Here is a 17,024-nt window from a genome sequence, read left to right on the forward strand (position 1 = left end):
GCGTTGTAAGTGTCGTGAATTTTGTAAAAGCTAGTGTTTTAAACAGCCGCCTATTTTCAAAAGTTTGCAGTGAATTGGATACATCCAGTAATGTTTTGTTATTTCACACTAGTGTGAGATGGTTATCCAGAGGCAAAGTTTGGAAACGTGTTTTTGATCTTCGTGATGAATTAAAAACATTTTTTTATCAAAAATCTAAACCACAGTTTGAAGCACTTTTCGGCGACAAAAACCAACTTCACAAAATTGCTTGGTGTCAAATTCGTATGTTTACTTGTCATTCTGTACATGTTTGCGCCAGCAGCAAAAAATAAAATTGAATGAATTCAATTCACTTTAGGCCTATAAGGGAACGTTCAAATATTACGTAACGCTTTTTTTCCGAATTTTTGACCCCCCCTCCCCCATGTAACGCCAACGTAACGCATTTTTCAATCCCCCCTCCCCCATGTAACGCTTTTTCACTACGAATTCAGCACAAAAAACTACCATTCCGTACTCGAAAGCGTTACGTAACGTTTTGCTTGAACCCCCTCCCCCCCGATGTGACGCTAACGTAACGCTTTGCATAAACCCCCCCTCCCCCTCGAAGGCGTTACGTAATATTTGAACGTTCCCTAACATCATTAAAAACAGAGTGAAACGGTTCACCAGGCATTTGATAATTAAAGTAACTTGCGTTCTTCTGGTGACTATAGGCTACTAGGTTACCAGAAGACCGCAACCTAGTATGGTAGCCTATAGTCACCAGAAGAACGCAAGTTACTTTAATCATAACATCATTATTGTATGCGTGGTTTATACAGTTGTCAATTTTTAGGTGCTTTAGGTTACTATAAATTTTTTGTGTCATATTGGAGAATTTTTGAATCTTGGTTTCCAATACGAAGAGAAAGATAGTACGGTGGTTGAAGAAGTAAGTGATGATGAAGAAGAAAGTACGCTAGAACCTAAACCCTATCGTTTTGAGCCTGAGTACACAGAGGCAGAGATTAATCAGCTTTACCTTGCTGATGTGACTGACGTTTCTCAGCAGGAGGATCGAGTGGGAAACACTGATTGGTAAGCAAATTTAGATATTTGACATCATATACTGCATTCGTTTAGCTTTACTTAACATAACATAATTAAATCACCGACCGTACCAGGATAAGTGCTCAGCTTTGCATTGCATTTCCCTATGGGTTTGTAAGGCCTTGAACCTACAACACGTTGAAATCAACTTTACAAATGCAACTGAAATTATAAGAAAATGAAATCTTAACGCTCTTAAGTTTACCTTGCCTAATACTAATTATATTGCTAAGTTGAATTTTCCCGTCCCGGTAGCCTATGCAATGAATTATTATATACTAGGGCAATTATTCTTTGGCTTAAAAATTGAAACTTTTGACATTAAAATTTGTTTTGACAAATTTTGACGTATGAAGAACTCAAGTAGTTAAATTACGCATCATTGTACAAAATGCTGTACAACACAGCTGCCGCAAAACGACCTATCAAAAATTTATTCACCTAATTATTTCACCTAATGGCTTATGATGTAGACAATGGGCCATTTACACCAGTATAAAGTAAGCTAAAAAGGCAAATGTGATCCCATACTTGATTCAAGTGTTGGGTATGAGAAGATAGGTACTCATTGTACTAAGCCTTTGGCACTAAGGAAAGTAAGGTGGCCAGTTCCTTTCTCTCGGCCGCCTTTCCTGCAGCAATTATGCCCACCCAATTTATTACACCCTAGCTGGATGTGAGCAATGCTTTCAACAACCAGCTTAAGCCGGGAGTCGAACCAGGTTTGGTTGGTTTTGAATCTTTATCCTCGGACTAACAAAGCCTTGATAGGTTATTCCTGGTAGTTTCGCATACTTGTACATGTAGAGGGTCTGCTACTATTCGGTGAGTCCAATTCTTATCCGTTACACCATCCCTCTGCGCCAAAGTAGGCTACAAGGTGTAAAATGAAAAAAATTCACTGACAGTGCAACCTCTACGACACCACGACAATGCAGTTTGTAAATAATTTTGACTTTGTGAACAATTTTTGATCTAACGCTACAATTTTGATGAATTTTTTTGACAAGTGAAAAAGTAATCATCCTAATTATTACCAATTTTATATCAACAGGTTTTCATGTTGTCACTGTGTGGCAATGGATGAGCAACATCAAGCTTTGTGCTACTGTGAGATAGATACAGCATGAATGAAAGACATGCTAGATGGACAATTGGACATGCATGATTACATTTACTCTGCTTGTTTGTTAATATATGGCGCTGTTGAAACAAAATAAATTGACTTGCTAATTGCTATTGCCTTATTTGTTTCCAAGTTATCAATTCCGTTCAGTAAAAATAAAGTAAAAAAGATTTTTTTCAGGTTAAATTAAAATGGCCTTAGTAATATGTAAGTCTGCACCTAGTGAAAAATTCACTAAACTATGAAAAGCAATTCACTGTCCTGTTAAATCTACATAAAATCGCTCATTTTGTTGGTCCAAGAAATGTAGCCTATGTGATCAGACGAGCGTGAATTTACACAGCAGCCTATGTAGATTTGGTTGGTTGTGTAAAATCATGTGTATGCCATTTCTTTGAATGCAATATTTGAACTAGACAAAACATTATTTCATTCTCCAAGTATAAAAACCACCGCTTGTAATCATAGAACCTCAGGTTAATGAGAGAATACCATACAGTTAAATCGCCCGCAGTATGAAATATTGCTCGATCAGCTTTTATGACGTAGGCTGTACAGTGTACAGTCGCACGCTTCGCTGCTCACGCAAATTCCCGTTTTGACAGCTCAGACAAAACCACGCGCGCAATGGTGGTCAGACCGCAATGGGGCAAAATTTTATTGAAAATCGTTTTATGGTAGCCTATTAAACACAAAGAACATGGAAAGTCGCCAAGTCAGGTTTTTCCTTTAATACCCCTTTAAAGGCTGCTTTAACATTTCCAATCTTAACATTACGCACAGGAACTCTGGCACGAGCATCATCTTTCCCAACCGAATCCAGAGAATCATGTGACGTCACATAAAAATCATGCAGAAGAAAATAGTGTTTCCTATCGTTGTTAGGCCCACACTTACGACAGTTATTTGCATGAACGCAATCCCTAACCATATGCTGGCGCAAACAATTCAAGCATTTGCCAGCTTTCACAATGACATCTCTCCGATCTTTAGGTGTCAAGCGCAAAATTCTTTACAATTAGACAAAAAATGATATTCAACTTGACCACGTGACGAACAACAAATGCATGCCGGTAGGTTTTTACGTCTGGCTTCACCACCGCGCGGTGCGCCAACAACAGTCGAGTACTGCGAACTCCCTGACATCACATCATCATGGGGTTTTACGGACGTCTGCCTAACCGGACATGAAGGCAATTTTCCTTTGCCAAACTTTTTAAATTGCTGCGACTCACCAGAATCGCCCATTAGCATAATGCTAAAATCAGTCGACTTACGCGTTTCCTCCCGTACTACAAATTCAAACAAACTCTGAAAAGTAGGCTCATCAGTGCCACCATACTGATCACCTAAAAAGTCAAGATAACGCTGCTTAGCGTCAAACGGGAGTCGCTTAGCCAAATCCAAAACAAAACGTCCTTCCAATTTGTCACGCTGACCATAAGCTTGCGCGTAAAGCAAACACTGCGATAATTCATCTTTAAACTCTTTCAGATCACTGGAAGAGGTCGAAGTCAATTTGCTACCATAGCGATACTTTCTAATTTCCGGTTCTGCAAAAAGACCTCCACGAACCCCAAAACGCTGGGACAAGCGAGCTAACGACATTTCTATCCTGTCTTCCTCTGACAAGCCAGGGGTGTCAGAAACCAAATTAGCAATCGTTTGCGCAGCTGTCCTAACACAAGCTGCTTGTAACAAAGTTAAACGAGTCCCCTTAAAGGGCGAAGCTGCCATTAAGGCCGTAACACGATTTTTAAAGAAGATAAATGGCATATTATTACTATCGTAACCAATCAAGGCCGCCTTATCGAAAAACGTCCTACTATTTTGGTATTCAAAAAAGCAATCCTGCTGTTGAGAACTCGATTTAGCGGGAGAAGACAAGCTATATCCCTTAAGGGGCGGAGTGGGCTCAGTCACATGCACAGCTCGATCACGATCCTCACACACGTTAAAATCAGGAGACGCGATACGCCTCTCACAACCACCCAAATTACGTGTAGCTGGGCGATCAAAACCTAGCGGCGCAGAAAACTGTGAAGGGGGCAAAGCATTACTACCAATGGCGGCCCCGTGACCTGTACGCTCTGGGGGAGGAGTTCGGTTGTAATTCGCAGACCTTGGCTCTACAGCATTCGGAAGACCCTTAGCCGCGGCCCCGAGACCTCCTGAAACAGCTGGAAAACGTGTGGATTGCACTGGTCCACTCACAGGTTGAACGGGCGTTTGGAAAAGGTTATGTAAATTAAACTGCGATTGATGTTCATTTCTGGAATGCCTAGAAGAGCCCTTCTTAGAGCTACGCCGAGAGCCCACCTCTGATCGATATTCAGCTAAAACTACCTCTTTACGTTGTTCAGCCCTCAACTGAGCGTCTTTGAGTGCGAACTCAGCAGCTCTCGCGGCGGCCTCAGCTGCTCTCGCTTCGGCCTCAGCTCTCGCGGCAGCCTCAGTTCGTATGGCCTCAGCTCGCGCGGCAGCCTCAGCAGCTCTCGCTTCGGCCTCAGCTTGTATCTGGAGCTCCTCTCGTCTTAGCTGCAGGTTAATTTGTGCCACTATCCGAGACGAAGTCATAGACATCCTAGTGCTTACATTTGAGGCGCTATCCTCAGGATGTATGTCAGCATCCAACATATCTGAGAACTCACTTTCTTTTTGTTCAAAGTTATTTTTTAACGAGTTAAATTCGGGATCTACCCTATCACGAAGTTCTGCCAAGATTGCAGAGTTAAAGATTTTAGTCAAAAGAGCATGGAAATGCCGTAATTCCTCTTCTAAAGTAGATAATTTAGATCTAAAAATTAACAGTTCCTGCTTATCACTCAAAGAACCTAGGGCTACAGAAAGTTCCCCAATTTGAGTCAAAATATCCCTTCTAACATGCCGGGCCTCTCGAATTGACTTAGCCTCATCGTTACTGGGCCCCTCCCCAGAATGGCCTGCCCGACCGCAAAGAACATCATCAGGCTTAAACTCAGTCGAGTCTACGGCGGTCGAGTCCTTGTCGCCACCGAGTGTAGACATATTAAATGTTGGGGCTAAATTTAACAATTAAAAAAATTAAATTACACAAACACACAAAATTATTAGGCTACAGTAGTTATAAAAAACTTAACTGCAAAGACCGTAAAAATACAAAAAAGAATTTAAATGCACGATACCGTAGCTGTACGAGTATGAAGTCCTAAAGTCCACAAAACTTGCTTGGATTCTTCCACTTGAATCTACAAGCACAGATGGATTGTCTTTTAATCTTCTTTCTTGCCAATGAATGTCAAAGTTATTTTTCTTCTGTACCAAACTGAGAAGAAATGTCTTTACTTTTCTTTGCTTCTGTAAGAGTGTAGACTACCAACCAACAAATCTTCTTTTATTATTTCTTGTACTTCTAAGTAGTTCTTCTGCACTAGCTGACAACAAACACGTCGTTTATTTTTATGCCTTCAAGTGCTTCTTGGCCTACCAGCTAACAAAAATCGTCGTTTATTTTTCTTGCTTTAATTTCTTCTTGACCTACCAACTGACAAGAACTCGTCTTTTATTTTTATGCCTTCAAGTGCTTCTTGGCCCACCAGCTAACAAGAACTCGTCTTTTATTTTTTATGGTCACAGCGGTAAACCATAATCTCTTCGTGGGAAAATTTTAACATAAAGTTCCCGAATCCGTTCGTCTGTATATAATGACCGAAGAAACACACACTTGAACTTCTTTTCAAACAGTGTATTTCTGTAAAATTAGCCCGCGGCTATCGAAATGGGGTGCAACGCGATACACCTCTAAAACTGTCACTACGATACAGATTACTTGGATAAAAGACGGAGAATTTGTCCAGCTAGCAAGCACCAAATAAACCAGTTAAATGTGCGACCGACTTCCAACAAACAACTTCAAGAATGAATTAGAAAAATTTGTGATAACTCAAAGGCACGAGAGCAGTTCGTGTGACGCAACATTTCATGTCCAAACAGGTTTCAAACTGAAACAGGTTTAAACCGGTTTGACACAGGTCTTACGGACGATGGTGCAATTTTGGCTCATGTTTTAGGAATTTCCATGACGTAATATTCAGTAGACCCGAACGGTTTCTACATGACGTTTGACCAGGCGAACAACCGTCTGGAACACTGTCCTATAGTGACCTTTTATTGCGAAATCCTTATATGTGACGTATTTCTAAACGTTTCTGCGTACGTGTAAGTCGAAAAGCTTCTCCAGCTTGCTTCTCACAATTTGCCAGGTGTATCGTACCTTCTCGAAGTTACTAGGCCAAACAAACCTGCTATAAATAGTAGCGTAATTTGCGTAAATTAGGGTAGATGGTAGGCTAATATAAAGGTAGAGATTGTAGTGAAATTATTGTTGATTGAGAATATGATTGAAGTTGAAGTTATTGAATACGTGTAGATGAGATTTGGTTCTATTATAATATGTGATCGAGATTAGAGTTATATGAGAAGCTGTGAGTGAAGTGCGATAAAGTCGATTATGAGAGTTCAAGCGTTTAAATCTATTGCTGTTCACTGTTACTTTAACCGTTTGTTGGAAGTGTTGAGCCATTCGTTAAACTCCTTCAAGAATTTTCATTTATCATCTCACTAGTAAAACTATTCAACCATTTAATTGACTGCTTTTCGTTGATATCCCATTGTTCCAGACGGTTGTTCGCCTGGTCAAACGTCATGTAGAAACCGTTCGGGTCTACTGAATATTACGTCATGGAAATTCCTAAAACATGAGCCAAAATTGCACCATCGTCCGTAAGACCTGTGTCAAACCGGTTTAAACCTGTTTCAGTTTGAAACCTGTTTGGACATGAAATGTTGCGTCGCGCTACTGCTGGCGTGCCTTTGAGTTATCACAAATTTTTCTGATTCATTCTCGAAGTTGTTTGTTGGAAGTCGGTCGCACATTTAACTGGTTTATTTGGTGCTTGCTAGCTGGACAAATTCTCCGTCCTTTATCCAAGTAATCTGTATCGTAGTGACAGTTTTAGAGGTGTATCGCGTTGCACCCCATTTCGATAGCCGCGGGCTAATTTTACAGAAATACACTGTTTGAAAAGAAGTTCAAGTGTGTGTTTCTTCGGTCATTATATACAGACGAACGGATTCGGGAACTTTATGTTAAAATTTTCCCACGAAGAGATTATGGTTTACCGCTGTGACCATAAAAAATAAAAGACGATTTTTGTTAGCTGGTAGGCCAAGAAGCACTTGAAGGCAAAAAAAATAAACGACGTGTTTGTTGTCAGCTAGTGCAGAAGAACTAATTAGAAGTACAAGAAATAATAAAAGAAGATTTGTTGGTTGGTAGTCTACACTCTTACAGAAGCAAAGAAAAGTAAAGACATTTCTTCTCAGTTTGGAACAGAAGAAAAATAACTTTGACATTCATTGGCAAGAAAGAAGATTAAAAGACAATCCATCTGTGCTTGTAGATTCAAGTGGAAGAATCCAAGCAAGTTTTGTGGACTTTAGGACTTCATACTCGTACAGCTACGGTATCGTGCATTTAAATTCTTTTTTGTATTTTTACGGTCTTTGCAGTTAAGTTTTTTATAACTACTGTAGCCTAATAATTTGTGTGTTTGTGTAACTTAATTTTTCTTAATTGTTAAATTTAGCCCCAACATTTAATATGTCTACACTTGGTGGCGACAAGGACTCGACCGCCGTAGACTCGACTGAGTTTAAGCCTGATGATGTTCTTTGCGGTCGGGCAGGCCATTCTGGGGAGGGGCCCAGTAACGATGAGGCTAAGTCAGTTTGAGAGGCCCGGCATCTTAGAAGGGATATTTTGACTCAAATTGGGGAACTTTCTGTAGCCCTAGGTTCTTTGAGTGATAAGCAGGAACTGTTAATTTTTAGATCTAAATTATCTACTTTAGAAGAGGAATTACGGCATTTCCATGCTCTTTTGACTAAAATCTTTAACTCTGCAATCTTGGCAGAACTTCGTGATAGGGTAGATCCCGAATTTAACTCGTTGAAAAATAACTTTGAACAAAAAGAAAGTGAGTTCTCAGATATGTTGGATGCTGACATACATCCTGAGGATAGCGCCTCAAATGTAAGCACTAGGATGTCTAGGACTTCGTCTCGGATAGTGGCACAAATTAACCTGCAGCTAAGAAGAGAGGAGCTCCAGATACAAGCTGAGGCCGAAGCGAGAGCTGCTGAGGCTGCCGCGAGAGCTGAGGCCATTCGAGCTGAGGCTGCCGCGAGAGCTGAGGCCGAAGCGAGAGCTGCTGAGGCTGCCGCGAGAGCTGAGGCCATTCGAGCTGAAGCTGCCGCGAGAGCTGAGGCCGAAGCGAGAGCTGCTGAGGCTGCCGCGCGAGCTGAGGCCATACGAACTGAGGCTGCCGCGAGAGCTGAGGCCGAAGCGAGAGCAGCTGAGGCCGCCGCGAGAGCTGCTGAGTTCGCACTCAAAGACGCTCAGTTGAGGGCTGAACAACGTAAAGAGGTAGTTTTAGCTGAATATCGATCAGAGGTGGGCTCTCGTCGTAGCTCTAAGAAGGGCTCTTCTAGGCATTCTAGAAATGAACATCAATCGCAGTTTAATTTACATAACCTTTTCCAAACGCCCGTTCAACCTGTGAGTGGACTAGGGCAATCCACACGTTTTCCAGCTGTTTCAGGAGGTCTCGGGGCCGCGGCTAAGGGTCTTCCGAATGCTGTAGAGCCAAGGTCTGCGAATTACAATCGAACTCCTCCCCCAGAGCGTACAGGTCACGGGGCCGCCATTAGTAGTAATGCTTTGCCCCCTTCACAGTTTTCTGCGCCGCTAGGTTTTGATCGCCCAGCTACACGTAATTTGGGTGGTTGTGAGAGGCGTATCGCGTCTCCTGATTTTAACGTGTGTGAGGATCATGATCGGGCTGTGCACGTGACTGAGCCCACTCAGCCCCTTAAGGGATATAGCTTGTCTTCTCCCGCTAAATCGAGTTCTCAACAGCAGGATTGCTTTTTTGAATACCAAAATAGTAGGACGTTTTTCGATAAGGCGGCCTTGATTGGTTACGATGGTAATAATATGCCATTTATCTTCTTTAAAAATCGTGTTACGGCCTTAATGGCAGCTTCGCCCTTTAAGGGGACTCGTTTAACTTTGTTACAAGCAGCTTGTGTTAGGACAGCTGCGCAAACGATTGCTAATTTGGTTTCTGACACCCCTGGCTTGTCAGAGGAAGACAGGATAGAAATGTCGTTAGCTCGCTTGTCCCAGCGTTTTGGGGTTCGTGGAGGTCTCTTTGCAGAACCGGAAATTAGAAAGTATCGCTATGGTAGCAAATTAACTTCGACCTCTTCCAGTGATCTGAAAGAGTTTAAAGATGAATTATCGCAGTGTTTGCTTTACGCGCAAGCTTATGGTCAAGCTGACAAATTGGAAGGACGTTTTGTTTTGGATTTGGCTAAGCGACTCCCGTTTGACGCTAAGCAGCGTTATCTTGACTTTTTAGGTGATCAGTATGGTGGCACTGATGAGCCTACTTTTCAGAGTTTGTTTGAATTTGTAGTACGGGAGGAAACGCGTAAGTCGACTGATTTTAGCATTATGCTAATGGGCGATTCTGGTGAGTCGCAGCAATTTAAAAAGTTTGGCAAAGGAAAATTGCCTTCATGTCCGGTTAGGCAGACGTCCGTAAAACCCCATGATGATGTGATGTCAGGGAGTTCGCAGTACTCGACTGTTGTTGGCGCACCGCGCGGTGGTGAAACTAGACGTAAAAACCTACCGGCATGCATTTGTTGTTCGTCACGTGGTCAACTTGAATATCATTTTTTGTCTAATTGTAAAGAATTTTTGCGCTTGACACCTAAAGATCGGAGAGATGTCATTGTGAAAGCTGGCAAATGCTTGAATTGTTTGCGCCAGCATATGGTTAGGGATTGCGTTCATGCAAATAACTGTCGTAAGTGTGGGCCTAACAACGATAGGAAACACTATTTTCTTCTGCATGATTTTTATGTGACGTCACATGATTCTCTGGATTCTGTTGGGAAAGATGATGCTCGTGCCAGAGTTCCTGTGCGTAATGTTAAGATTGGAAATGTTAAAGCAGCCTTTAACCGCGTTACTGCTGCTCGTGTTTTGAATCCAATGACTGGCAAATCGAAGTTGGTGTATTGTCAGCATGATCCTGGTTCGCAGTTGACGTTTGTTTCGAGTGATTTGGTGTGTGAACTTGATCTTAAACCGTACGATAAAGCGTCGTTTAAAATGGATACCCTGGCTGGTCAGAAAGCTACTTGTGCTGACCTTGTCAAACTCAACATTCAGTCGTTAGAGACAGATGAACTGTTTTGTGATATAACCTCGGTGGTTAACCCAGCTTGGGCTGATGATGTTAAAATTTTACCGCATAAACAAGATTTAAATGGTTTCCGTCATTTTCATGACGTGAATATGTTTCATTTGAATGATTGTAGTACTGTAGATGTACTGATTGGCAACGACAACGCTTATTTGATGTGTGCAAAAAAAGAGCGTGTTGGTGAAAATCGTAGTGAACCACATGCTTTGCTCACTCCTCTCGGTTGGTTGGCTTGTGGTGGTAAGTCACCCTTAGATGAAAGCGTTGCTAAAGTGTGCAGAGTGCAGACGTCTTCAGAGTCGGATGTCATCTCTGGCTTTCAGCGTAAAATTGAGTCTCGTGATATGGAAATAGCAGACCTGAATAAAGTCATTCAGGATTTGACGTTGCAAAATGAAACCTGTGAATTGTCTCGCAATGATAAGTTGGCTAGAGAACTTGTTGAACCGAATATTGAGTTGAAAGATGGTCGATTTGAGATACCTGTTCCGTTGAGGGAAGATATTGATCTACCTAACAATTTTGTGTTGGCGTCAGATAGAGTTGCTGCTTTAAGGAAGAAGGCTTTAAAACAACCTGAACTTCGTGATTTCCTTACTGACACCATGAAAGATCTTAAATCAAATGGCTATATTGAGCGTACTGGTGAAGCAGGAAATGTCAAGGGGTTTGAATGGTATTTACCATACTTTGTTACGTCACAATTAAAAAAGCGCATTGTTTACGATGGCAAGTCTGAATTCCGAGGAACTTGTGTTAATGATGTAATGTTTTCGGGTCCTGACTTGTTAAACCCTCTGGTAGATGTCTTGGCTAGATTTCGGCTTGGTAGATTTGGTCTCATGGCTGATGTGACTAAATGCTTCTTTCAAAAGAAGTTACCCGAGTTGATAGAATCAGCTGAATTTCACAACGCCCTGAGACAGAGAGAGATAAACTGGGAATTTATACCTCCGTATGCTCCGGCGCAAGGTGGCGCCTGGGAGGCAATGGTTAAACAATTTAAAATTGCATTTTTTCACATTTTGGACTCTTCAAGTCGTAAGCCCAATTTTATTGAACTGCTTACGTACACAGGCAGTGCCGTTCGGATCGTAAACGAACGCCCTTTGGTACCTTTGAGTGACGATCCTAGGGATTTTACTGTCATCACCCCTGCCTCACTTTTGACCCCATACTTAGACCCATACTGTGCTGTTGGGCAACCACATGATCGTGACCAATTAAGAAGGGATTATCGGTTCAATTTGTCACTTTCTCAGCAGTTTTGGAGTAAATGGATCGATTTTTACTTGCCAGGTCTTCAGGGCCGGAAAAAATGGCTAAAAATGGCCGAGAATTTGGAGCCTGGTCAACTTGTAGTGGTAGGTTCTCTCCAGGACATTGGTAAACGTGGAAAGTATCAACTTGGGAGGGTGCATGAGGTAGTTCCACAAATTAGGAAAGGGAAGCCTGTGGTTCGTAGAGCTAAAGTTGCCGTCTGCAACTATGATGAGAGTACGGGGAAAGTGAAAGTAGACTATGTGTTGAGGGATATTTCGTGCCTCGCCCCCGTAAAGAACACCTAAGTGTTAGGGTTTGAGCCTGTTTTTTTTCTGCGGTGGCCGACACTTGTCTGAGCCCAGAACAGTCGGTTATTATCGCAACCATTGTATATAGCGTCATTTTTTGCGTGTACCTACTACCTATGGTACCAATTTCATGTATCGTCGTGTTTATTCTTATTGCTGTTCATTCTCTGCATGCCCTTTGTATTTGCGTATTAACTTAAACGTGAGTGATTCAAACAATTTGTGTATCATGTGTTTTTATTCATTGGCTCACAATTGTCGTCAATTCTTTTTTAGTTATGCCATGTCAGACTGTCATAACTAGGGGCCGCTATGTCCAGACGGTTGTTCGCCTGGTCAAACGTCATGTAGAAACCGTTCGGGTCTACTGAATATTACGTCATGGAAATTCCTAAAACATGAGCCAAAATTGCACCATCGTCCGTAAGACCTGTGTCAAACCGGTTTAAACCTGTTTCAGTTTGAAACCTGTTTGGACATGAAATGTTGCGTCGCGCTACTGCTGGCGTGCCTTTGAGTTATCACAAATTTTTCTGATTCATTCTCGAAGTTGTTTGTTGGAAGTCGGTCGCACATTTAACTGGTTTATTTGGTGCTTGCTAGCTGGACAAATTCTCCGTCCTTTATCCAAGTAATCTGTATCGTAGTGACAGTTTTAGAGGTGTATCGCGTTGCACCCTATTTCGATAGCCGCGGGCTAATTTTACAGAAATACACTGTTTGAAAAGAAGTTCAAGTGTGTGTTTCTTCGGTCATTATATACAGACGAACGGATTCGGGAACTTTATGTTAAAACTTTCCCACGAAGAGATTATGGTTTACCGCTGTGACCACCCATTAAACTACGTCATTAATCCTTTTCAAGTCTCTTTCCAGGTAAAAGATAGAAAGAGTCGTGACAGAGTGCAATTCCAATATTGCATAACAAAGCGGTGTAACTGGTCTATGTTGAGTTCCATGTTCCACAGTCTCAATAGACAGAAAACATGAAAAAGTCCCCAGAAACAGTCAAAAAGACGTCAAAAGTGAGAGTAGTCCGCTGTCATAAGTGCCACAATAAATGGATGTGTTGCCATTTTGGTGTTTGTTGCATGGATTGTGTTTGCATATGCAGTTTTATACATGCATGCACTGGCTGTTTAGAAGCGATAAACACGTCCGTTTTTAGAAAAGAGTGCTTACTGCACTTTATCAAAGAAATTTGTTGGGAATTTTCGGCGACAGATGCTCTGGTTATATTCATCAAGTGCTAGTGAAATGACACTAAAAAACTTCGCTGCAAGAACAAAAACACAAATTAGTCCTGGCTTGTCATGCAGATCACAAATCAAAAACTTACTTCATCGATAATAATGAGTGTTGCTACTTGCTCTTTTCAATAGTTAGAAATAATCGACTACTAAAACAAATGGCTAAAAAATACGGCTGTATATATTTTAATTTTTGAATGTTAAATACATTTTGCTAACAAGCCTCCACAAACATTGTTAAACTAATTGCCATGGGCAAGTTGCAAATTTTTTATTATAAAACGAATCTTTATTACAAACATGTGTGAGGTCAAAAATGACCGCAGCTGTCATTCTAGGTAGTGAAATTTCTCGGTCTTTCCAGTGCTATTCATAAAGCAATATTTGTTGAAAGATCATAGCAATAATAACCATAAAATTAAATGCAGGTAATGCATATCCAAACTGCAATTAGTTTACCAGTAGGCTACAGTATTGCTAGGCAAAAAGAAAAATTATAATAAAAAAGTGGATAACCCTAAGAGAAGTCTCAAGTCTCCCTTGTTTACTCACCTCTTCGTCTGGTTTCTGTCATCATTTCGTTTTTTGTTTCCCAGCAACATTTTTATGATCATCAAGCCCACATGAGTTTTCCCAGTTCCTGGGGGTCCTTGTATAATTGATAACTCGTGTGTCAAAGCAGACTTGAGAGCCATTACTTGAGATTCATCGAGTTTGAGATTGATCGCTTCTGGCCAATGAGCGGTATCCAAAACGGGACATGTCTTTTTAGTACTATTCTCTGATATTAATAAAATGTCTGCATTTAAGTTTGACTGGAAATAATTGAACAAGTTGTATGGATATTATCCAAAAATAGTTTTCAGTTTATATATTGTGTTTGTTGTGTATGAAGAAGTTTTTTTTGCACAATTAAGCTATGGTCCGAAAGCATTCTTTCGCAGCACTCTGAACCAGCACGGAACTAAACAAATACGTCAGAAATGCAAATACTGGAGCAATATTTATATTTTTACCAGTGTCATCTAGAATCGAAGAGAAATCGTACGTAGCTGGTTGTTCATGTCGTCGTAGATACATAGGCGGTTGAAGGTTTGACTGACAACGAATGATGTATTGGGAAAGTGGAATTTCGTGTGTTTCTAAAATGTCCATTTAACTTTAAAGTCATATACCGACCAGCAGGTATCGCAAACATCATATTTGTGCATTTCTGTATGCAAACAATCATACTACATACTCAAACACTACAGGTGAACAAATTGCAACATAATGTTACAAAAACAATGTACGATGATTTTTTTCACGAGTAAACCACTTTTTGCAGATATGTTTCTGACCTTATCTTTAGGTAAGTATAGCCTAAATCAAAAATCAAATCTACCTTTCAATCCAGTCAAAACATGACGGTAGGCTTCAAAATACGCCTCGCTTTCAACCATGCAGTAAGTCTTCTTCATATCTTCAAGGGAAATTAAGCTGCTTTGCCCAACTTGCCCAATTAAATCTTCACCTAAATATATGATCATTTCCACTTATAAACTAATAAGGTAATATGTGCCTAGTGCCTACCAAAGTTAGATCAATTACATAGTTTTCAGTTCAATTACATTACAATCCCAATTACACTTTTAAAATTTTTAATTGCATTACAATTACATTGCTCTAAATTATTTTCAAATTACAATTACTGTGCTTCCAAATGTGATTAATTGCACGTTTCGATTACAAAAATTAAATATTTCAATATTAATTTTCGGAGATGATTTTGTGCAGTTTGATTTTATCAAATATAAGTAGAATTACATTTAATGAAGATTAGGTTGCAATGTAGAAGTCCCTTTTGAACCCCTGACTAGCGGCTCAACAACAGTACTGATATCATGCGTGCAACTTCCCAAATGCAATTGTAATTTAGACCTTTTTTAAAAATTACCAATACACAACCACTACAAGCCTCAATTACATGAAAATGCGGAATTAATGGCATTCAATTACAATTACAATCATGATGGATCCACTTCTGATGCCTACCCGATATTTTTTCCCGCTGTATTATAATCATTCCCACCCGAATTTCAGGTTCATGCTTAAAAACTAAGAATTGCATTAGCATTTATCACTTTGACATAGTATTTATTAGCAGACCAGCTACAAAAAACATTGGTAAACACAGACCCTTTTCACACGACTTGTCATATCAATCAATTAAGTTGAACTCATGTATCTAAATTTGAGCTCATGTGCGATGCATCATTTTCGTTAATTACAAACAATTTTCCGTATTCTTTTGTCTGAGCACCAAGAGCAAGATACTCCTCAGACCAAGCAGCTCTTACGCTCCACCTGGAATGTAGGCTACTTGCATAATTATGCTAACTTAGACATAGCCATCTATCTCTACAAAGCTCAAAGGGTCATAGGTCATAGGTCATAGCCTTCTCCTCTAAGTTTATGAATTCTAGTTCATAAAAAATATATATGATCGTAAAAATTATTTGTGTAAAGGATTTTAGTGTTCAAATTTTTTTCTGTGTTTCTTCATTTTAAATCCCCTACTTACTGATCATACATTTACTTCCATACCTCCAGTTACGTTGTTATAATGTAATTAAGCCAGTAAAACGAGAAAAAAAACGTAAATCACAAATCTGCATTAATGTTGTTTTTGTTGAAAGTAAGTTTCCATGTATTTCTTCTTGGCAGTGCCATAAAAGAAGGAAAATTACAATGGACTTCTTAGTTTGATACACTGTAAGCTTGAAACATGTTATTGCATCAAAAATGAAAATATCGTTAACCCTTTTTTGCCAAACAGATCTATAAATAGCAGTTTTATCACATTTGACTACACACCCGCTAATCTGGCGTGACTCTGATACCAGCTTCAAAATATTTTCGTGTCAATGAGCTGTTGTAAGTTACTACACTGTTTGTAGTATTTATTTAATCGTTTATGTAATAATGATAAAACAAAACCTTTTCCAAATTTCGAACTATTTCGATTCGTATCGAAACAAAATGCCTTGTTAAAAGACTCTTCGTTTCCTTCCGAAAGTCACGCTATTCCCGTCACAATGATGCAGTAGGCTATTTATAATCGTATGGAATAAGTAAGCTGTGCTTGCTGAGTGAAATGTTTAGCTTTCTATAGTTAGCTGATAATTCCAACTTCTGGTAATAAATAGTGGCATAAACCACAACAATAAAATACAATGCACGTGTTAAAATATGACGTTAAGCGAAAATAAGTACAAACCATTTCTGTCACCTCCTGATCTATAGGCAGTGGCAACGCCTAAAAACTCAACTTCGATGTTGCCCAATTGCAATCTTTCCAGATTTCTGTCAGTCACCGAGGCAAAAAGAAAGTGATTCTAAACATATAGACTGAGATCAGTTGGATAGCCTAAGCATCTAATTTTTCAAACGAAGGAACGGCATGATCAAGAAACAATGGTTTAACTCTCAGGGCGAGTAGCTACTATTGAACAACGCACACAAACCATTAACGACAAGTGAATACTTCACTTTGACAAAACCAGTGACTGGGCTTCAGTGAGTTTGTCAAAGGCTCTTTAAACGTATGCAAAAATGCCAAGACTGAACTTCCAAAAAAGTTCTTTTATTTCAGTCCAAGGATAAAGATTTATACAATTGAAGGGCTCAGGTGCATAACGATCAA

The 17,024-nt window shown here is 40.1% G+C and overlaps 1 protein-coding gene across 1 annotated transcript in view; it reads right to left on the bottom strand.

Annotated features, from left to right (window-relative positions):
* Positions 1-16,664, bottom strand: part of LOC145781649 (NFX1-type zinc finger-containing protein 1-like) — a 30,003-nt gene extending 13,339 nt beyond the window's left edge. The window contains exons 1-4 of the mRNA XM_082593323.1: positions 16,599-16,664; positions 14,724-14,852; positions 14,356-14,481; positions 13,892-14,120 (exon numbers count right to left, since the gene is read on the bottom strand). Coding sequence (XP_082449449.1) covers positions 13,892-14,120; positions 14,356-14,481; positions 14,724-14,799 — 431 coding nt within the window. The 5' untranslated portion in view covers positions 14,800-14,852; positions 16,599-16,664. The remainder of the gene's footprint in view (positions 1-13,891; positions 14,121-14,355; positions 14,482-14,723; positions 14,853-16,598) is intronic.
* Between the last annotated feature and the right edge of the window lie 360 nt (positions 16,665-17,024).

The sequence above is a fragment of the Aplidium turbinatum genome, chromosome 13 (assembly GCF_918807975.1).
Source record: "Aplidium turbinatum chromosome 13, kaAplTurb1.1, whole genome shotgun sequence".
Lineage (NCBI taxonomy): Eukaryota > Metazoa > Chordata > Ascidiacea > Aplousobranchia > Polyclinidae > Aplidium > Aplidium turbinatum.